At 45.1% G+C, this 23,886-nt stretch overlaps 1 protein-coding gene across 1 annotated transcript in view; it reads right to left on the bottom strand.

The window, feature by feature from the left end:
- LOC119457473 (phosphatidylinositide phosphatase SAC2) overlaps positions 1–23,886 on the bottom strand; it is a 142,427-nt gene that overhangs the window by 12,164 nt on the left and 106,377 nt on the right. Inside the window, exons 15-17 of the mRNA XM_037719048.2 lie at positions 16,423–16,496; positions 16,153–16,308; positions 4,575–4,903 (exon numbers count right to left, since the gene is read on the bottom strand). Coding sequence (XP_037574976.1) covers positions 4,575–4,903; positions 16,153–16,308; positions 16,423–16,496 — 559 coding nt within the window. The remainder of the gene's footprint in view (positions 1–4,574; positions 4,904–16,152; positions 16,309–16,422; positions 16,497–23,886) is intronic.

The raw sequence follows: 23,886 nt of genomic DNA on the forward strand, positions 1-23,886 counted from the left end.
TTACCAGTGTGATATAGGAAAGTAATTTTACATCGGGAGTTGCATTGCGGATGTTACGGCTCAGACCCCAAATTACCGATAAGCCTTGGAGCACACATTATCTATGTGCGTATTCCAGCGTAGGTCGGAAGTGAAGGTTAAACCCAGGTACTTGTGCTGTTACACTCTATTAAGTTGGTTACCTGCAATGATATAAGGGTATTTCATTACATTTTTCTTTCTAGTGATGGACATGATTACTGACTTGTCCGGATTTAGCACCATTTGCCATGTGGAGCACCATTTTTCTATTTCTTGTAAGTTAATGCTTAGCTTCTCTTGGTCACTTGGGGATTGAATTATGTTGTATATAACACAATCATCTGCGAACAATCTTACTGGAACTGTGATAGATTTTGGTAGATCATTTATGAAAACCAGGAACAAAAGAGGGCCCTTGAGGCACACCTGAGACCACCGGGGAAAGGGTCGATTTAAAACCTCCAAGGTAGACGAACTGTTTGTGAAAGCTGAGGTAAGAGGAAAACCAGTTTGTTATTTTTGACAAGTTTGACAAGTTGTTCTTAACTTTCTTGAATCTGACCAGTTTTTTTACATCTTCATAACATGGCTTCCACTAACACATTTCTTGTAAAACGCAGCTTCTTGTCTTTACTACTCGCCTGCATCTATTACCCGACTCAGGATTCATAAAACTAGATTGTATTCTTTATTTTTATAAAGCATTCGACAAGGTTACTTATCATTTACTACCCTTTAAGCTCTGCCAATTAAATGTAGATCCTAATGTGCTTGACTGGATTCGGGCTTTCCTTTCTAAATTTGCTCAACTTGTCTTTGCTAATCTAATGTTGACTACCTGTCCAGTGTTCCATATTTTCTTCCTAACTGTTCCTAATTTTTATCAACGACTTACCCACTAACATTTTATCAAAGGTTTGCATATTTGCGGTTGAATGCATATATTACCACGAAGCAGCTAATAAAGACGATATTGCCTCTCTCCAGACAGACTTGACATACTTACCCAGTGCCAAACATGGAACATGGAATTAAACATTTCTAAATGCAAATCAATGCATGTTTCTTGCACCTCATTAACATGTGCACACTATAACTTTCATAACACATTTCTTGAGCTGGTTTCATCTATCAAATATCTCGGTGTTCATATCTCTCGCAACCTGTTCTGGAACCATCACATGAAGTAGAATATCGCCAAAGCTAAATGTGTAGTACATGGGTCACTTCAAAGAAACTTCTATGTGGCACCCCCATCACCTAAAAATTTCTCTACACTGCTTACATTTGCCTTTCACGAGTATGCATCATCCCATCTGGGATCCCAGTGGCACTACATTATAAATGAAATCTAAGCTGTGCAGAATTGTGCCAGTCACTTCATCTTATCCAATCATAACCGCACAGCCAGTGTTACCACGATGAAGTCACAGCTTAACCTTTCAGAACTTACCATTTGGCATCTCACAACCTGACTCACTCTTTTTCATAAAATTTATTATCATAACAATAATCTTTGTGAACGTGTTGTTAAACCTCTTCTTTTAAAATTGTCTAGAAGTGACCATTGGCAAAGTGTTCTTGGCACGTTCAACCCAACTATCTTGCCGTTTTCATGGGCCAATCCCGAAGATAGGGCAGTATAAAATTTTGGGCTGTTCCTGTCGGTATGTGCCACTGATTATGTGCACCACTAAGTATGTTTCCATGGAGCTTCTGGGTATGTCCCTGGGTATGTTAAGCTTCTCAATGAACCTCTCTGATGCAAGCTTGGGCCACTGGGTATCACAACAACAACAAAAAGCACACCACCTAAGTGGTAACATGTAGGTCAACTGGAGTTGACTCTGCTTAAATTTTTTATTTAGGACTACCTCTGAATAGAATCAGCTTCCAGAAGCAGCTACTGCTATCATGGACCAATCACATTTTAAGAGTTTTTGAATAGCATGCATAACTTCATTTGATTGTGTTCTTTAATGGGCACTTAATTTGTTCTTCTGGCTTGTTTTTTTTTTGTTTTTCTTAGCTGCTTTGTTTCAGCTCTACATTTTTGTACAAATGTATTTATTGTTTCATGTTTATTGTATCAACCAGGTTGTTTTCTAATTTGCAGTTTGTATGTGCCCTACCTTCTGGAAGGTGCAGACTCTGAGGGTAAAACAAACAAAGAAACAAGTAAGTAAGGAAGTAAATAAATAAATAAATAAATAAATAAATAAATAAAAAGCACATTGATAACTTGGCCTTTCTGTGGAAGGTTGAGCTTGCTGCAATTAAAGTATGAAAGTCTGGCAAAAAACTGCATTCGGCAACTGCAACAAAGACACACTTCCGAATGTAACACGGGGTGCTACACATATGCACACAGTAATTCACTTCATATTCATAAAAATATGGTGTAGTGCCTAAGTAACACACAGTAGCTTACCAATATCTTTGAAAAGAAACCAGTGTACTCTGGCACTACTGATCTTGGGCTGAAAGGGTAACGAGCTCGAGAGCTAGGGACTGAGCAATGGAATAGAAAATGTTTGGCATAACATGAAGGGATAGGAAGATGGCCGTGTAAATCAGAGAGGAAGAAGTGGAGTTTGGCAGGTCGTGTAATGCATAGAGCAGGTCCTTTAGAATAACAGGATCGGTTCTAAGGGAAGGAAAACACAGTTGCGAATGTCAGAGGATTAGGTGGTTTGATGAAATTGGCTTAGGATAGTGTCAATCAACAGAGGGGCAAAAAGCCTTTAGAAAAGTCAGCGCCACCTGTGGCACCAAGGACATTATGGAAACTTTGAGGGCCAGTTTCAGTTTTGGAGGCCATATGCTGCATAGCTAGACACCTTAGCCACCGTGGGGTGCTGTGACGAGCCCTCTCGCCACTGAAATGCTTGGAAAACCACGTGCTCTGATTTGTCTTTGTGGGCGACGTAGCTCCTGTAGCGTGTCATAGCGAGCCAGCCCGAGCTCACACAGCACTTCGACACGCACAAAATTTCTCACGCCATCTGCACATGCTGGCTTTATGCACAAAAATGTGTAGGGTCAGCAGCTTATGTTCTTTTTTCATGAGCTCTTCGACTACACATGCCGACGCAACCACCATTCTGTGAGAAATTCCTGAGAAGTTATCTACCTGTGAAATGTGCAAAAGGCTTGAAACATTATCAGATGGCTTTTACAATCAATCAGGGTTGCGCAGCAGTTCGTGAAACAGTGTGGTCTCGCATGTTCCTAAAGATAAAAAAACACACTCACAGGAACCTCGTAGCTGTTACCAGAATACACCAAGGCGTTTTTTTAATCACATGCTCGGAAGAAAGCACGAGCGGGAATGTTTACACGCAATTCATCGGTGGTCCCGGCAACATGTCAAAACGTGTTGAAAGGCACATTCACAGATATCCATTCAAAATAACATTTTCGGTATTCGAGTACACAACAGTGCATATTCCAGTGCATAACACATACGGCTAAAAGCACCACGAGAAACTGTTTACGTGCCCAATCGCTTTAAACATGATTGCTGTCAGAATGCTTCCGCACATTTGGATAGTCGAAATGCAACAAGGTAGTAGTGTAAAACCAACTCCAGGTTGTGATGGCGTGCCACTGCCTTCTCAGCAGTGTGTTGTGGCTGTGTGTTTTGTGCCTTTAACAAAAGCAGGTCACGACTCATGAGCTTTGCAGCATATACCCGGCAGGCAAACAGCAGGTGCCAGAGCAGGAATGCACTCAGTGCATCCTACATGGGTGGCTGCAAGTGAAGCACATGTGGAGAGCCTTCCCTCAAGATTCCCATATGCCTTACTGGTGGCCACTTGAGGATGCACGCAACTTTATAAAGTCATCTGTAGGAGGTTGCTGGCAGAGGGCTTTATCCTAGAGTGAACATAAATGATTACGATGCATGATTTGTTACTGTCATCTGCACTGGCAAGATGCCACCTCGCTGTGTGCCCGAGCATCAATGCACATGATAGTAGATTGCGCATCTCGCACTCCAAAAACTTTTCACCCTTTCTGACTTATCTTGTCCCCAAACATTAATTGTCATTGATCTGGTGTGAATTTCCTTTCTTTAACACTGTCCTCGCTAGATTCCGTCAGAAATGCTATGTCATGCTGATAAACTTCGCCGTTAATGACCTGAAAGAACCAGGCATACAGAATTAAATAAAGAAAAGGCATTGCAAGATAGATGACGATTATTGTTTGTTGACAAGGTAAGCCAGAAAGGGTGCAGATATTTTTTGGCGTGCATTATGCTAAAGCATTGTAATGTGCATAACCACTCTGTGTATGTGATATATTTATGTGCTTTCCTCTGTATGCACACCAATACTTTCTTTTTATAGTGCCTGAGCAAAGTAATTTAGGCTGCACATTACGTGCAGAGATGGGTTTATAAGTGTAGTAATTTCTCGCTCAGTTAAAGAGTAGATGGGCAGGTTGCCCTGTTTTCCGAGTCTGCCTTTCCTGGTCCTCTCACTGCAGCATCCCACAGCAGTCAAATGGTGAAGTGCAGCACTTATTCAGGAAAAGAGTGGGCCCACCTGGAAGGAGCCCTCGGTGAGTGCTCCCAGTGCAGCCGCAGGGCGTTTGGCCAGGCCACGCACACTGCGCATGGGGTTCAGCCGGGCGAACTGCGAGGTCACATTGCTGAGGGCGCGTGAGCCCACACTCACAAAGGCCATCAGCTGACCCTCAGACATGTTGCGTGTCATGGCCCCCAGAGGGGCCAAGCCCAGGCTGCCTGGTCGCTCGCCCTGGACAAAGGGCAGCTTGCTGCGGCGCCGCTCCAGTTTACCCTCGAACAATGGCACACTCAGTGACTTGACGCTCAGTGCCACCTTGAAGGACTCGCAGATGGCCTTCAGTGACTCTGAAAACAAATGCACACATTCAGTGTCAACCTGTTACACCTTTTTCTTTACTTTCTGGTGCTGCTGCAATGGAGGCCTTTTTGTGGTCACTACATCCCTTCTACACCTGATGCACCAGAGTATAGGTTTTGTTGCCAAATGCGCTCTCTTAGAAAACAAAGTTGCCACTCACTCCGCCACTCACAAAGCACTGCCACATGGAACTCTAATGTCTTTTTTAATGTTTTTAATGTCTTTTCGAAGTGGCCAATCCCAGTCATCGCCCAAGAAGTACTCACAGAGGGGGATACCCACACACCACTCAGACCCAGAAGTTTATCGAGTGGATAGAAAGCAAGCAGAACATCACAGTAGTGAGCACCTTTAGTGAAGACATGGCACCTAGGATACGAGACATCAACACTGTGCATCTCGGCACCAAGAAGTATGCAGTGGCAATATATATCACACCACCGGCTAATTCAGCTGGTGGAGTGGCCAATGGCATCCCTCAGGGAATGACGGACGCAGCGCTCATGCGCGGGCTGTATGCACACACAAGACAAATTCTACAAGCGTGGATGTTAGGGCCATGTGTGACCGCATTGATCACTTTCGAGGGAAGAACGCTACCGAGGTACATCACCTTCGACGGATGCAACGCGTGCCATCAAATGGGGCATAAAACCGACATTTGCCAGCACCCGGATAAACCCACCTGTGAAAGATGCGGTGCAGCAGAGCCTAGTGATGGACACAAGTGCAAACTGAAATGTTTGTTGTGCGAGGGTGATCACGCGACGGCGTAGAAAGAATGCCCCAAGAGACTGCTACTCGCGCCACGCTCGTCGCACAGGCTGCGCAAGGAACAGGCACACAAAAGAAACACCACGACGGAACAACCGAGCAAGGATTGCAGACAGCGATCCCAATCTCGGACCTGCTCCAGGTCCAGACCCAGGGCGGCATTGCAACAATGAGGCAGCAGCAGATCCAGGTCCGAGAGCAGAACCAGGTCGAAGAGCAGAACCAGGTCCAAGAGCAGAACGAGGTCTGGCAGTAGGTCGAAAGCCCTGAGTCACGTGAGCTCCAAGGAACAACAGGTTAGCTGGGCAGAATGCTGCTTCCCGAAATCACAGAGACAAAATGACAAAACCAAGCCACATATACAGCCACCACGAGACACGAGACGCAGACACAAACACAAACAACACTGTACAGGTGCTGACTGCCCTAGTGCAGGAACTGTGGGTAGAGATAGCCGAATTGCGCGCACAGCTAGAGGAGGAACGAAGCCGAAACAAGCCAAGAGCGCAAGAAAGTTTGCCTGAACACCGCCACCGCCGCCGCAGCGGGCATCCACTCCCTCAGTAGTGCAGGAGAAAGTCGAGGTAATGAACAGAGACGTCGCCCGAGTCGGATTCAACAGCGCAACCGCTCAAATTGAGACTAACGGCCTGCGAAAAAGGTATTTAGGAAAACAGAAAAGCCATCCAAGAGCTACATCTGCAAATGGAGAAGGGCTTTGACGAGCTCCGACAGATGATTACACAACTACACAAGGTTTTCACCTCTCTGGTAAAGGATCAAGGCCACAAGAAGCCGCGAGTCTATTGACACAGAGAGGCAGCCCTCCAACAAATGCTACAAGAGGATCAAAATGGCCAGAAAACCGAATGATTAAAACGAAAGGATCACCGTTTGGCAGTGGAATTGTCGTGGCTTCACTTGCAAGAGGGCGACGCTGCTGTAGTACATTGTCAAACAAGACACACCACCAGATGTAATAGCCTTACAGGAAACAGGAAAATCACTAAGAATCACCGGGCATCACACTCATGCGGCAGCAGAAGCACGTATGGCCACCCTCACGAGCAAACACCTCACCACAATAGACCACACTTATGTGGACACGGGAATCGATCACATGTACACGGAAATAGTACCACAGCACAAGGGAAAGACGAGTCTTTTTATACTTAATATATACAGCGCGCCGAAGGAAACGCTGGGACCCTTAGACAACTATGCCACACAGCAAGCAGCAAGCAAGGCAGCTAGCTGGACAAAACGGCCTCCTCATATTAGGCGACTTCAATAGTGTGCACGGGGCGTGGGAGTACATCAGACACACTAAAAAGGGAACAACCTTGTACAACGTCATACAACACCACCGACTTACGATAGTGACGGACCCAATATATCCAACGAGAGTAGGCAACAGCACGGCCCGCGACACCTGTCCCGATCTTGCGCTGGCGTCCAGACTTCGGAATGTCAAGTGAAAAACACTAACGAGACGCTAGGGAGCGACCACTTCACAGTCGGCATCGCGGTACACGTGAGAAACTTCCCAAGAAGAAAGATACGCTCCACAAAAACCACGGAATGGGCAAAGTTCCAGAGCGAAAGAGAAACGCAAGAAGCCCAAGCAATAAGCGATCTGGAGGCTGGGTTAGAGAACTGCAGGAATCAATGGCGAAACACTCCAAGGAGGTTGCACTCACCACGAACAATCCGGCAGTGGACCCACGCCTCTTACACATGTGGGAAGCGTGCCACAGTCTGCTGAGAAGATGGCGAAGGCAGCGGCACAACTGTAAACTAAAAATTTGCATTGCGAAGCCAATGGACGAGGCAGAATGCTACGCAGAGCAACTTGCACGACAAAACTGGGACCAGTTCTGTAACTCCCTTCAAGGAATGCTGGGCACTGCGAAGACGTTGGCCATCCTCAGACATCTACTAGATCCGACACAAAGCGAGAGAAAGCAAGCACACAATGAGCCAAGCGCTACAAAACTTCGGAGGCACAGACGATCAGCTATTGTGTGCCCTACAAAGTAGATACATTGGCCAGCCGATACTTGGTGCACAGCCTGCGGCTTACTACGCCGGACTGGAAAACAGCGAGCTCAACCAGGACATAACACATTCCGAGCTGACACAAGCGATTGCAAGACTTACTCGAACCACCATCCCGGGCAAGGACGAAATCACCAACAAGTTGCTACGTAACCTGGACGATGCAACCGTGCAGGCAATACTGGAACTCTTCAATGTACACTGGAGCAGAGGGACCTCACCCCTGGAATTCAAGCATGCGGAGATTACGCTGATACCAAAGCTGGGAAAAACGCCCTGCCTGGAGAACCTAAGACCCATTTCGCTCATGTCTTACCTCGGTAAACTGATAGAACACGTGATTTTAGGCTACAGACGCATCTCGAAGAATGTCAACTGATGCCGAACATGATGTTGGCTTTCGGCACAACTTGTCAACCCAAGACGTGCTTCTGCAGCTCAAAGAGGAAGTACTGAAAGCAGCGACACTGTGCTGCCCGAAAGCAATTCTCACACAAAGTGGGGCGCGAAGCCATACTAGCTAATCTCAGTGACACGAATTGCGGCCGACGAACTTACAACTACGCGAGGGCTTTTCTCACAGATTGTACAGCCACAATAGGGCTGGGAAATGTGAGGTCACAGGAAGTAGACACACCTAATAGAGGAACGCCACAAAGAGCAGTGCTGTCGCCGACACTCTTCAACGTGGCCATGTTGAAACTCCCATCCCAACTAGAGAAAATATCGTGGGTCAGACATGCTTTGTATGCAGACGACATCACGATCTGGACGGTCGGAGGGTCCGTGGGAGAACAACAAGAGGCATTACAGGAGGCAGTAGACATCACAGCAAGATACGCGGAGACAAGCAGACTGCAAGCCTGAGAAGTCGGAGCTCCTCATAATCGAGAAGCGCTCACGAAAACGATCAACAGCCCAGTCACCAACCATCCACCTGCGAATAGGTCCTAGAGAAATCGCCAAGGTGGACAGACTTCGTATTCTCGGCTTACAAAAAGACGAGGGCGGAGGATACACCATACAGAAACTACAACATATGACCACGCAGATCTTGCGCACGATGCAACGAATTACCAGCAAGAGGAGGGGACTCAAGGAACAGGACCTGATCCAACTAGTGCAGGCTCTGATTGCGAGCCACATTGCGTATTCGGCACCATATTTAAATTTCAGTAATGCGGAAATGCATGGAGGTACTCAACCGGCTGATACAAAAGGCTCGCATACCACCTGCTTTAGGTTATAACGTAGCATAATATTGAAGACAATGTTGATGTGCTTGTTGTATGCGTTTCCAGTATTAAGGCGATCCCAATCGATGCTCGGTAAATTAAAGTCACCCGCCAATATAATCTTATTCGGTTTGTGCCTGATCATTTCGTCCTCTAATTTTTGTAAGTATTCGGGAGTAGTATCTGGTGGTCACACCAGATACTACTCCCTACTACTCCCTACTACTACTTCAAGGGGCTAAGTCAGCGAATTATCCTGTATGGGCCAAAATAGTGATGAAGAAGCTTTTAGGATAGGCTGCGCATCCATACAAGAGTCCATATCCATACTCTGTCTCCAGGTGCGTACTCGACGTCTCTTCGTCGCAAGTTCTATCGAGCCGTGTAGGTTTGCTGTTGCTGCTGAATGCAGTTGCGCCAGCTGTCGTGCCTCTTGAGCTCTTGGTATGAAGTCGCTAATATATGGCTATTTTCGGAGGTCTCATCTACAGGTAGCATTGAATCTAAGGGTGTGGTGACGGTCCAGCCAAAAACAAGTTGTAAAGAAGTCATTCGAGTCGTCTCTTGCACTGCAGCATTGTACGTGAAAGTTGTGTACGGGAGTATCCTGTCCCATGTTCGGTGTTCCATGTCCATGTATAGTAACACCATATCAGTTAGCGTTCTGTTGAGTCGTTCAGGCAGTCCATTTTTTTGTGGCTGGTGTGCGTCAATTTCATAGTGGACTGTGTCAAATGGGCACTAAATATGGTTCCTCGGTCTGTGATGAGAACTTTAGGAGCGCAATGCCGTAGCACTACGTTAGTGATAAAAACTTTGGCTACTTCAACAGCCATTCCCCTAACAAGAGACACTGTCTTGGCATATCGACTTAGGTAGCCAGTTGCAAACAATCCATTGCTTTCCTGATTACTATGTAGGAAAGGGGACAAGAGAGTCCATTCCCGCTTGTGCCAATGGAGCTTCCGGTGGCTGTATGGGTTGAAGGAGACCTGCTAGCTCCAATGCTGGTGTTTTACATCTTTGGCAATCCTGGCAGGTTCTCACATAGTGTTGCACAGACTTCAACAACTTTGGCCAGTAATATTTCATGTGGATGCGTGCGAATGTTCTGCTCATTCCTAAGTGTCCTGCTGATGGGTCATCGTGGCACACTTCCAATATCTTGGGTTGTAACTTTGAAGGAACGATGAGCAGAAATGTCTCTGCACTATGTTCAAAATTCTGTTTTGTACAGGACATCATTTTTGAGAACGAATGATGACAAGCTGCAGACAAAAGCTCGTGGAACGTTGACAGAGTCTTCTTCTGGGTAATCAATGAGCAGACGTAGCTACACGTCAAACTGCTGATGCTGCACCATTCGCAATGATGTCACAGCTTCTAGGAACGGACAATTTTGTCCATTTTCCACAGATGTAGTGGAATTCAATCATAAATTTCGTGGATTCAATCAGTGCACGTGAAAAGCAATCAACATCTCTATGCTTGTGAGTGGACTTGTATATGACCGTATATTGTATTCCTGTAGTCACACGCTCCATCTTGCGGGCAGTCCAGATGGGTCTTTTGACATTTGCCAGCCACCAAAACAAATAATGATCGCTGGTAGCTCGAAACGGTCTACGTAAATATAGTCTAAACTTGGCAATGGCCCATATCACCACAAGGCATTCTTTTTCTGTCACCGAGTAGTTCACCTCAGCCTACGAAAGAGTTCAACTAGCATAAGCAATGAAGCGTTCCTCTCCATTTTGCGAATAAATGAGGACGGCCCAGAGGTCTAAATTGCTTGCGTCTGTGTGGATATCTGTTTCGGTTTCCTCATCAAAATGCGCAAGAACTGGATGGTTCTGAAGACACTTCAGATTAGCTTGTTAAAGGCATTCTCCTGTTCACTCAACCAGACGAAAGGCAGGTCTTCTTTTGTTAGCTGCATTAGTGGTTCGGCAATCCTTGAAAAATGTAGTGTGTGTAATGAAGTGTGTAGTAGGTGCAAAGTCCCAAGAATCGCTTAACAGCCTTTTTGTCGTTTCTGTCTTTTTTGGTTTTGGAAATGTTTCCACTACTGCAGTCTTCTCAGGGTCTGGGTGAATGCCTTCTGAACTGATGACAAGGCCAAGGAAAAGAACTTTGTGAAAGCTGAAATTAGATTTTTTGGGTTTTATCATCAAACCTGCTGATCTAATGTAATGTGCTGTCTGCAATAGCTTTTATCACAGCCCACAGTCATTCTACATGCTGCTTAAAGGTAGCAGAAAGAACCTTGACATCGTGAAGATAAATGAGACAGGATTGCCATTTCAGTCTGGAGAGCACAGTGCCCATCATCCGCTGAAACGTGGCAGATGCAGAACAAAGGCCTAGCGGAAGTACTTGGAACTCATATAGTCTGTCTGATGTCACAAATGCCATCTCTTGCGACGTCACTATGACATCTTTAAGCATTTCCTTGACTTGACTTCTGATGGCTTCTCTCTCTTTTGCTGAAACTCAGTAGGGATGCTGGCAAATAGACTTCACTGATTCGTCAACAATTATTCAATGTTTAGCAATAGATGTATGTCCAACTTTGGATGACATTGAAAAGCATTAGTTGAATTCTTACGAGGTTCTCTATTTGCTCCTTCTGTCTGGGCAATAGACCTGGTTCGATGTCGATGGATGCAAGGACAGAATGTTGCACCTCATTTAAAAAATTGAGGAAAACGTTGGCACATCTTCCTTGCAACTGAACAAGGACTTTTGCCATGCAGATCCCCTTTTCAATCAGGAGTTTGGTGTTGCTGTCTGCAATCCTTTTGTAGTCACTGAATGCATTGCTCCTTATTGCGACAGCTACGCTGGATCTCGGAGGAACCATCACGTTGTCGTCTGCAATGCAGAAGGCATCGAATTTTACTTCAGTGTTGAATGTTGCAACAGCATGCCTCATTGAAAAGGAAACACATGATTCCCACAAGTTGATTACAGCGCGATTAGCGTGCAAGAAGTCCCATGCCAATAATCAAGTCTCTTCAGCACTCGGAAAGCACAATGAAGCTAGCGACGTACATGAAGCCTCGTATGCCTATTCTAGCAGTGCACTTGCCCGTTGGGTCGATGAGGTGTCTGTCCTCATGCGGTGCGAACTTGTGGCCCTCACCAAGGCAAGGAGTCAGCACTTTCTTCAGTTTTCTGGCAAGCTCACTACTTATTACCGAGTAATCTGCACATGTATCCATTAATGCCTTTACTCCATAACCGTCAACAAGCACTCGTAAATCGGAAGCGGCGTCGCTATTATGGCACTGGTTTCCGAGTCCCTCGTCAGCATTCAGAGTCATCGATGGAGGTTCTTCTGTTTTTGCGTCAGCAGCAGCCTTACCTCCCCAGGTCGCTGACTCTAGTTTTCCCGACGCTGGCTTTGTGAACGGCATTTTGGGGAGCTTGATGACGGACGGGGGCTCGGTAACAGATAGCTCAACAGCGCTGTTGATCGAGGTTGGTGCTGCTGAGAGGCATATGGGAAGCTTTGACGAGTTGACAGGTACTCTTCGACTTCAAATAGACGTGCACCATTTCGAGGATAAGGTGCATTTACCGGAAAACTACAAAGTCGTTCCTGTCTGGCAATAGTGCCACATACGGTAGAGGTGGCCAGCTTCGCCACAGTGGTAGCAAAGAGGTATTCTATCAGTAGTGCACCATACATCAGCCTTCCTAAATCTTCCTAAAGGACAATATACACTGTGCTTTCTTTGCTTCATTCTTTACATGTTGAATTTTCTCATCGGTGAGTAGCACATGCTCAACGTCAAGCGCATTGAATTTCCCTTGTAGTTTGTTGCCCCATGACTTAGCCAAAGCATCCATTGCTGTTTCTTGCTGCCTTATTGATCCATTCCCAAATCAGCTGTGTTAACATTGATATTTTGTAAAAGCTTTTGCAACATGCACTGGAAAGCAGCTGACAAATTACCTGCATTATTGTTCATTGTTGAAATAAATGAAGCGCCTTTGAAGTGCTTGTCAACTGGAATTCCAATGGGGTGGATGCGTTGGGGGTATTGCTCCTGCTGCTAGACCTGTGTTTTAAATATTTATCTAGTTTGAAAAGGTTGCGGGTATGGTTTGTGAGCTCTTCTATAATACAAGAGGAAATTTTTTATGAAATGTGCACTTCACAACTGCACTGCATAATGAGAAATTAAATTGGAAACTTATTGGTCTCATGTATATTTCTATGGGGGTCGGGAAAAAAAGCTGGTAACCCCAGTCGGCCATTGTTACTTTCCACAGTGCCACCACATACTGCCTACGTCAGCAACTGCAGGAGGTCTATGGCATATATAAAGGTAGAACAGAGGCCTGCAAATGGAAATGTCTGTGTGTTGCAACAAATTGTGCATCAGTGTTACATTTTTATTGTAATGAGTTAAAGGGTCTCTGAAACAATTTTTTTCGAACTGCTTAGACATAGATGGCATCTCTCATAGAATGCTTACTCATAAGAATTTTATGTCAGCACAATATATTAAAAGAGCTAGAAATAATGAAACATTACCTTCGTCTCAAGCCATGGCGTTCCCCCTCAACTCGTACTCTATGTGACTCTGTCTATGTACTACCTGAACTGAATGAGTTTCTGCAAATCTTTCTGACGCAGTTTTCCTCATTACTCTGGCTATGGTGGCCTTAAAATGAAGTTTACACAACGAATTTGAATCTTCCACAGTGTGTGCAGTCACTGCAGTTTACTTCCTGCACACACCAGCAACACACCATGTTTCTGCTACCAGAAGAAGACATTGCTGCACCAATACATTGTTGTGAGATAATCCCTCTGTGTCCCACCTGTGGCCGCTGCCATTACACTATTGTTAACATCTGTCGTATTTTTAACACGAAAGTGTTTTATGCCGGGGTCCACCAAGACTTCACTGACGTATTTCCGTCACGGAAATACGTCAGCTCACAATGTACACGAACATAATACAAAGAAAGAAACCAGAAGAAAAAGTTCCACAAACATGCAAAATTTGGAAATCGAACCCACGACCTCTCGGTCCGCGACGATAGATCGCCGAGCGTTTAACCCATTGCGCCACAAACGCATTTGCAGAGAGCTACACAGACGCGCCTTATATATCTAACACTCCTCCGTGTACCCGCGCTCTTGCTCGGGGCGGTGCCGCCGCCTACGAGCAGAAAAGAGAAGTACTGCATTATGACACTAACGCGCACCGACAGTGAACGCTTCGGTGGTCTCAGCACTACGACGCCTCGATGCCAGCATTCGAAGGGACGCTGGCATCAAGAAGCACTACCAACGCCACTTAGGTGGCGTTCACCGTACTCAGCACAGCGGAGCGTGGCCTCCGCAATTAGCTCTGAAAATGTTTCTGAAGTTGATCGCGGAGGCTGCAATTACGACGCGCTGTACGCGCTGATTTGACTCGGTGACGATTCAGTTACGTGCTTTGTCTTGCGCGTTGTATTAGTGTGTCAGTTACGTGCTTCGTATTTCGCGTTGTGCTAGCGTGTGCAGCGTAGTGCAGCTTCCATATGCACGACGGTTGCTCATGGTCATCGACGTTGGTAGTCGTGATGGAGGAGACGTGCCACCAGGCGTCAGCGTGGGTGCATCAACGCCTAAGGGCGCTTTAGCCACAAAACACCAATAGACATTATATATCAATGTGCAATAAACATTACACTACTTCTGTGAAGACAAGTTTCACTTTCGTGTTCTATACCGATTCCTATATAAGAGGGATCAACCACATTTTTTTCTCACCCCACCTCTTTCTCTATGCAGCCTCACAAGTTACCATAGAGCCTAGCTTTATTGAAGAAGCTATTTTACTCCTTTCCTCACACATGCACACAAATGCACTTGTGCAAAAACAGCTGCAGCAGATTTTCTGCACTCTCAGGCAGAAGTGCACCACTGGTTTGATGAAATGTTTACATTTATTGCATTTGTGTTTCACTAGGGGTGTTTGAATAGTGACATTTTCTAAGTGACAATGAATATTCTAGAAAAATGACCTTTGACTATTCAACTGAATACCAAATATATTTGTAACTTCTAAAAAAGTGCAATATAAAAGTTCCATGGAGTCAGTTTGACAACAAAAGGCTCATTAACATTATTTTGCACATAAGATGGCATTAAAAACTGGATGTCAGGTCAACTAAGAAGCTTTTACATAAGAAATAAAGGATCTGGAACACCACGACAATGACTGCAATGAAACAAAGGAACAGCAAGTCACCAGATGCATGTAATACAGCATAGTGCTCAATGAAGGATCTAAGTTGAAGCATTGAAGGAGCCACAGCAGCACACATTGTTTTGGTGAGATTGGCCAAATAATAGATTGCTTCGCCTAAATCGACTCTGCAAATTCGTAGGCGGCCTAAGGCAAGACATGCTTACCTAATGACTGGAAAAGACTCTGCAGAAGCGATTTTCATGTATTTGCTCAAGAACTGGTTTGTTTGTGCAAAGATTGTGGTTCTCCTGCAGCAAAATCATTTGGAGGAGTCTCCCACTTGCATCAGTCTTTCTCCTCTGACTTCAACGAGTGTTGTCCCTTATAGCACCCAAACGGTATGTTAATAGCCAGGATGTCAGTTTAAAAATTGTAAAGGGAACAGGGAAGCAGCTGAATAAATTGTTTCTGTCGAGCAAAGTTTTTTGTGGTTTTTATTAAAATGCCAGGGAACTAAGGGGTACTGATTGCCACTCAAAATGTAGTATGGATCTGTTTGCTGCATCTAGGTTGATTTTAGGGCCTAAAAAAGGAATCCCAGTAAAATTATTTTGTCAGAAACACTTCATTTGTGTTCTCTACACTCCATACAACTTCAACATGATTATCATGAATGAACTAATTTAAAAATAATTTAATTAGTTTTAATGCATAATAAGTCACTATAAAAGAATACACAACTGGTAGCATCACACAGAACACATATAGTTGATTGTATCTGCATGAGGCCCCTCCTCCATTTATTTTTATTTACCTTTAACTGAAAGAACCTGCATACTTTTGTGTGTGCCCTAGCTGGATTTCTATGGTTTTGTTTAGTTCATTCAGTCAAGTGGTAGGCATTCTGGCCACACATTGTAGCCCAAGTAACCATATTCCAGCAAACTAAAAAGTGTGTCCATTCCATACCAATGGTTTCTTCTTCTCCACTGATGGGAACAGCCACATTATTGAAGAAGCGAGTTCCTGTTGACCGAAACATATGAAAATAGCCACTCTGTCCATTGACCAGATAATGGAAACGAATACAGTAGTGTCTTGACTTGAAGAGAGATGGCTCAGGACCTGCGAAGGCAAATAAGTTTCACAGGCATAAAAAGAAAGGCCCGGTGAGATATCTGGCAGATTGTGGTGTCAGGCACCATATAAATGAGAAATAATATAAACAGTATTGCTCACCTAGTTCCATTTTCTCAAGGTCCTCTAGGAACACTCTTTGGTATTTGGTAATACGATCTGTTTGGTCATCATACCTGTAGAAATTGAGGCAAATATACTGCCACACACTGTACAAGACTTCATGCTAGGGTCCATTAGCAGAGCAGAGAGACATTAAAAGGTCTCTGAAATCATTTTTATCAAACTTGAAAGAACACTAAAGAGAAAAATAATGAGCTGTATTAGTAAATTACTCTTTTAAAATAACAAAAAAGTTACTTTTACAATGAGAAGAGGCATGGCAAATCAATGAAGACAAAAACAAAAGACGTGTGGTGTTCCCGCACTAGCTTGCCATGACAGTCATGAAATTTGAGTGTCTGCTCTGGCTTAGTTAATTGTTTTAATGAGAAATGTTAAATACCTTGTATTCTAAAATGGGCAAACGTTGGAACTTGACAAACTTAAAGAACTTTTACTGGGCCACAATGACCCAAGTATGAATAAGTATACACATTGAAATCCATGATGTCATGCTGACATACTGGTGCTAATGTTTTGGGGCAAAATTGAAAAGCTTTGACCTCCATTTCCTGTTCTAGTGATCAACCTTTCAACACAAAGTTACTAAAAATATATATTTGAAATAATACTTTATCAACAATGTTTCTCTTCAGTGTCCCTGTTTAAATAGCACTCAAATCTGTGCTGTCATACCCAGCCTATTGTAGTGCTGAGCTTTTGTATCGACATAAGCTTGAGATCATATTTGCACCACTTAAACAGGGGTGCAACAGCTGAAATAGGATTTGGAGCAATTTTTGGAGCAGGAAAATCCAAATTTGAAACAGGCTATGGGAAAAAAAGCTCCATATTGGAGCACCAAATTCCAAATTTGGAGCAGTTTAACAGAGCAGAAAGGTTACTTTTGAAACAGAACACAAAAAGATGTGAACTTTTACAACTATTTAGAATACACAACTATTTATTACAGCAACTATTTACAATACACACCAGCAATGTGACAGGGCTACAAACCATTACAAGTTCAACGCAATCATGCTTTAGCTTCAGTGGACAAGGTCCTGCAAAAGTGATCAATGAATTCTGCGGAAACCCGCAAAGTGTGGTGAATTCGTACCAACCTGCAAGACAGGTTGATCTAAATGCTTATAATATTTATAGTACCGAGAAAAGAAACATAAAGCATAGAAGAAGAAGGTGTGTATAAAAATTACAATTGTTTTAAAATTTGTACTCCAAAGTGCTCTTATACATGAGTAGCATCTGTCTAATCTGACTAGCCTAAATTTATTTGCATAAAAACCAGTCATTAAACCTGAGCAGCATCTGACTACACTAGATACATATAACACAAGACCAAACTGCTCTTACATATGACTGTAAGCTAACTAGCAGCTCATACATGACTAGTGCAGACGTCATTGACATCAATGCTTAACCTTTTTCCACATTTTATTCAAGTTCCCCAAGTTTTCCAAGTGTCTGCTCAAGGCTTGCATTTCCTTTCGTTAAAAGCACATGGCCACTTTCTGTCTTGTTCATGTCTTTTTGCTTCCCATCTGATTTGATAATTTCCTTAGCACAATTGCGCAATGCCTTGCTAGCCCCCACTTGGTCCTCTAAGCTCTCTCTTCTGCTTCAAGAGTGGGCTGCTCCTCTTCTGTTGCCTTCCGCTGGCTTGTGCTTTCTTCAGCACTCATCCTCTGTGCATGCTTCGCACGAGGCTGCTTCACACCCCTCAAAAGGTCAAAGTTGAGAGGCACCTTAGTTGCATCACGATCATAGCAGTGAAGGAAATACTTAACATGGTGCATTTTATTAATACTAGCAATGCTCAGCGAGCTCCATCCATCTAGAAGGTGCTTATTTTCACCGAAGCCCCACCATTCGGTAGAGAGAGAAGAGCTTTTAAGAACTTGGAAAGCAGGCGATACAATCCACGCCCGTTACAACAGATCTGCATACAACATACTTTCGATATACAGGGGAACCTCGTTGATACGATTCTGCGTAATACGTTTTTCGGGATGATACATTTTTTTTTCCGGATAATACGATTTAGTTGGATAATACATTGAATGATATGATTTTCAAATGATACGGTTTATTTTCTGGTTCCCACGAAGATCGTATCAACGAGATTCCACTGTTACAGATAATTCTCACTTAGTTTGGTCTGCCTATACAGTTGAAACTCGATTTAACGAAGTGATGACCACGCTCGAATTATTTCATTAAATCGGGAAGTTCCAAAAATCGAGAAAGGAATATTTCGGTCCTTCGAAATCTAAAATTTTAATGTAGCGACACCCAAAAGCTACCACGGCATTGTATTTGCTGCTAACCCATGCCTGCATGTGTGAAAAGTCTGCGAGGATGGCCTGAATTGCTTGTGTAATGTGTGATGCAGGCCAGGTATATGGTCACGTGAAGCTATGAGAGGCTGCCGATATGCAAAGACACGGAGGACGAATGCAGTGATTGTGTGAGCAGGCCGAGCAAGAAAGTTGCGAGGAGACGATCAGTGGCATCTGTCACGTAAACCATGAAATAACGAAAGCAACCACTGCCATCCCATGCGCCATCAGGTACATAAGAGTGCTACTGAGTGCTGAGTCCATCGTTCCGTGCATGAGCATGGCATGCAGCCTTATCAAAATAAAGCTAGGGCTGTGTGCTAGGGTGCCTAATGTTTTAACGCGATAGTGTTAGAACGCATGCTCGAAGAAAAACCTGTCTGTGTCAAAATTGGAAAGAAATCACCGCTTTTTTTTTACTCATTTATTTCAGGAAAAGCTTTGTTAAATTGAGTTTAGTGGCCATTAGTTTTGTTAATTCGGGTTGATGAGAACATTGAACCCTATGGGTACCTACCGGGGAATGGAAATTTCTTCGTTAGATCGAGAACTTCGTAAAATCAGGCTTTGTTAGATCGACTTTTAACTGTATTATCAATGCAACCAATCCCGCTTTTAGTGGACCCGGCTATAATGGACTAGCAACTACAACAGGCAAGTTTTCGGACAAATTTTGTCTAGATAGCGCCAATACCACAGACTTTGCTGCGCCAATGTGTGCAGCAGTGCGCTGCATGCAATTACTTCTGACCACTTGAGGAATTTATGAAAATGCTCTTTTTCTTAAAGGGACCCTTAAACGATTTTGATGATTTTGTACAAACGTACTGAGCCATTAGGGTAGGTCCTTCTGATCATTAAAGGGACCTCTGAAATGATTTTGATGATTTTCTACAAATGTACTGAGTCGTTAGGGTAGGTCCTTCTGATCATTAATTGACACATCTAAGCGCTCCGCCTAAAGCGTGTAATTTATTATAAGGTTTTAAAAATGTACACTGCTACAGATCGCAGTGCGCCACTCCGCTGAGTTTTCAGCCACCCCACACCAAGTGAGGCGAGGTGGCCATATGACGTCAGTAGAGCAAGCTATCCAATTTGCTGCCCAGGGCGCGTCATTGCAAATTTTTCCAACCTTATGGTGAAAAAATTTTGTTCGTACAGTGTAGACCGCTTATAACGTAAGTCGCCGGAGTCGCGAATATCTGCACTATAAGCGGTACCACACTATAACCAAATCAACAATTTTTAACTCCCACACATATGCAAAACATGTGCACCGAGCCGCCACGCATATGCGACAGTCGAGGAATGCGGCTGGAACGTTTGCATTCAATTCCCAGTCGAATCTCGTTAATTCGAACCAAATCACGCGGCAGCGCCTCCGACCGGCATTGCTCCGGTACCGCCATAGCGTAAAAGCTTAGGAGAGACCCCTCAATGTCGCGCGCGAACAAAAAAAAGAAAAAAGAAAAAGGAAAAAAGAAAAAAAAATGCGGCAGAAATTTCACCCTCTCTCAAATGGCAAGGTCGCCGATTCTGCGTTGCCCCGGAACATGCGTGTTTGTGCCGACATCTCAGCCACGCTACCGTAGCCACGCGAGAAAATGGCAGTGAACCCTTCTTTCTCCTTTATGCTTCCTCTACTTTCTAGTCACGTGTTGACCTGGCACGCTGCGGCTACAGCGCAGAGGGAAGCAGCGGCGCTGTCCCAGGCCGGCCAACGAAACTGCCCACGCCGGCAAACGAGCGCTTCCCGATAACGGCAGAAAACGAAACATCGGGGAGCTGGTGCCGGGCCGTCTGTAGCGGCGGCACCTGCACGGAGGGAGCTACGAGGGAGGGCGAGGGGAGCCACCGAAGCGGCGGAGTTGCCGAGGCAAAATCCGCTTCGCTGCCGCCCTCCTCCCTCACATTCCACGGTCCCCACGTGCGCACTTAGCCGTGCTATGCCGGCGCCGCCCGCTCCCTGAAGTTTCGTTTACTGCCGTTATTGTCAAGCGAGCGTTGGATGGCGTTGGCAGTTTCGCGGCCCTTGCTCGCTATGCGCGCCGTGATATATCATGACTCACACTCAAGATTATGGTTTTAGCCTCACTGGCTGTTCGTTCGCACTACATGCCCTTCTCCTCCACTTCGTCTCTTTCTTCCTCGAGCACTCCTTGGGGCGCCCGTTTAAGGGGAGCGTTCGCCGTCTCCGCTGACTTCCGTACTCCCAGGCAGCCGCACTGTAACCGGTATTTCGTTTCCCGCAACTGCACTATAAGTGATACCTGTATACATGGAGTGCTATGGGAAAATTAACGGGAGTCTGAAAAGACTGCACTATATCCGGTCCTGCACTATAAGCGGTTACATTATAAGTGGTCTATACTGTAATAGTTAGGATGTTGGTTAACTTGTTTCTATTAAAAAAAGGAACAGAAAGAGAATGCACAAGGACAATTTACCACTACACTCAAGCACTTCTGACACACAGCAAGTGTCGTCTGCTTGTGTTACATTGTGCTCCATGTTGACGAGAGCTGCGCGGTCAGTGTTGGTCTCGATCTTTCTTTTCGTGAGCACCGTTTGGCTCGCCCTTGTTGCGTTGGGGGTTGCAAACGTAGCGACTGGCAATATGCCAAGTTGGGACATTGTGTCCCTCTGCAAGGCAGCAGACGAGCGGAGTGGCTGCAGTGCATCAGACTGTCAGTATCCAATCGGCGCCAAGAGCTACACGTTTGTGGCCATCACTTCATGCCAGAGGATTAATACCATACTAACATATAGAACTTTAGCGCGTCTGATGAGCGGAGGCGCAAATGTGAACAGCCTGCACAGTGCCAGCCACCTGGTGGCACACAGCTCAGCCAGACAAACATAAAGCTAATATAGCAGTAGCCAGGTGTATCTACATTGCTGCTGGTGTAAATTTTCGGCAGGAACATAATTGTGAACACATTGTCTTTTTAAATGCTTCAAATGTTTTACACTTGGTTACAGCAATAGTAGCCAACGGGGCACGGCGACGATGTTGCCGGGTTAGGACTTTACACGGAACCTCAAAGCGACGTCCTCGGTGACGGCACAAATGTGCTTCGCAATACAACGTGCTTCTGCGCGTTTACTACTCCGATGGCGACAGCAAATTTGCACCCCCTACTGGCAGCTTCTCCGCGATACCGGGTAACTTATCTCGAAGGCCATGCTTTTGTGCGCGGCAATGGGCAACGACTGTACGAGCAGGAAATACATCATGGTGGCCATGTTGTAAGTTCATTATCGCTGGCGACTGTCGTCCAGGCGTCGCAACTCGAGAATCGAACGTCTGCACACATGAGATTTTGCCAATTTTGTGCCTGTGTGAGTAGAAGAAGAAAAATAGTACGGACTAACTGTTTAGTGGGCAATGAGCGACTACGGCTTAAGCGGTGAGCCAATACATGGGGTTCAATGGGGGCTGGGTGGGGGAATCTTCGCGACTACGTTTAAACTGCAATTACGCATTAAGCGGGTGCGTATTAATGAGGTTTGACTGTACTATCCTTACTTCATATAGCTGTCTGCTAATTTGCTGTCGCAATCGATGCTTCACCTTTTGGGCGAAACTGGGACTTTTTTGTTCATCGCAACTTTAGTGTATCGGGAGTAAATCTTGAGATAGTACATATGGTAAGTGTTTCTTTTTAGAATTTATGTGCTAAACCTGCATACAACGAAATCCTCTTTATAACGAAGTTTTTCGGGAATTTGTCAATTTCGTTATATCCAGGTTGAACTGTACGTAGGTGCACTTGTACGTCTGACCTCAAGTCTCCGGCTGGGAGCGGGGCTCCCTCGAGAAGGAAGGTACATGGTGTTTGGTTTGAAATTTCAGCTGTTTTTGTGGCGCACGGCGGTGTAATACTTTGCAGACACAATCGTCAGCGCGCATTGTATACACTGCACTTGTCAGCTCAAAATGGCCAGACCTGGTGAGGGGCCCTTTAAGGTCATAGACCATAGTATTGACACAGCAGTACCATTCTGTATCACCACACGGTACTACAACACCCTCAGTGATGAGATTTTTTCACTTTTGCTTAACTGAAAGCACTGCTTAGTCATTACATCACGAGAAGTAGCCATTGTGTTTACTTCTGCGCAAGAGTAAAAAAAAAGTGATTTTATGACACGGAAGAAAAGGGGATGTGGTATTTTGAATGGAACTGTAGGCTTGTTGCTGTAAAACACACGAGTAGTAATAATCACTATCGTCATCATCAGCCTATTTTTATGTCCACTGCAGGACGAAGACCTCTTCCTGTGATCGCCAATTACAGTATAGACCACTTATAACGTAACCGTTTATAGTGCAGAACTGGCTACAACGCGGCCTTTTCCGACTCCCGTTTACCCTCCCATAGAACTCCATGTATACGCATACCGCTTACAGTGCAGCCGTGTGAGACGAAATACCGGTTATAATGTGGCTTCTGCGGGAAAATCTCCCCGACAAGAGTGGCAGCGAGCAAGCTTCTCAACAAGGTGCGTGCTCCCGGCCGGCGTATGCATTATTCAATGCAATCAAACTCTCGTTACTTCGGACTTATTTGGCCACACATCGGTTAATTTGGACTACTTTCGGAGCTCGGTGAGCGAGGAGCGCCGCAAATGTGCGACGCAAAAGAGCAAGAATGGCGCTATCGCCCAACCGAAACGAAGCGGCGGAGTCCGCAACGCCACAGCCATCAGTTGAAATCGTACGTGAATAAGAGCAATGCCAGAACACTTCGAGTCTATTTGTGTCTTTGAAGCCTGTTATGCGCGTTTACCACCGCGCATAACACCGCGTTGGCCGAGGGCTTTCGTAACTGCATAGTCATCATCCACGATGATCCACGATCGCGTCGATAGCGGCCGTGGTTTTCTCCGCAGCGGTTGCGGCGAACAGTAGTTTCGTTTTTACTCGGTACGCGCGTCGGCCGCCTGCCTAAAAAACTGTGTTGTCACCATTGATGATCGCATAGATAGCGACCGCGGTTTCGACTGCAGTTGTTGCAGCGAATGGTAGTTAATTCATCCAGACTCGGTGCGTGCGTCAGGCGCGTGCCTTCAGCACCGCAAAGTCTCCGTTCATAAT

Source organism: Dermacentor silvarum, chromosome 1 (assembly GCF_013339745.2).
Source record: "Dermacentor silvarum isolate Dsil-2018 chromosome 1, BIME_Dsil_1.4, whole genome shotgun sequence".
Classification (NCBI taxonomy): domain Eukaryota; kingdom Metazoa; phylum Arthropoda; class Arachnida; order Ixodida; family Ixodidae; genus Dermacentor; species Dermacentor silvarum.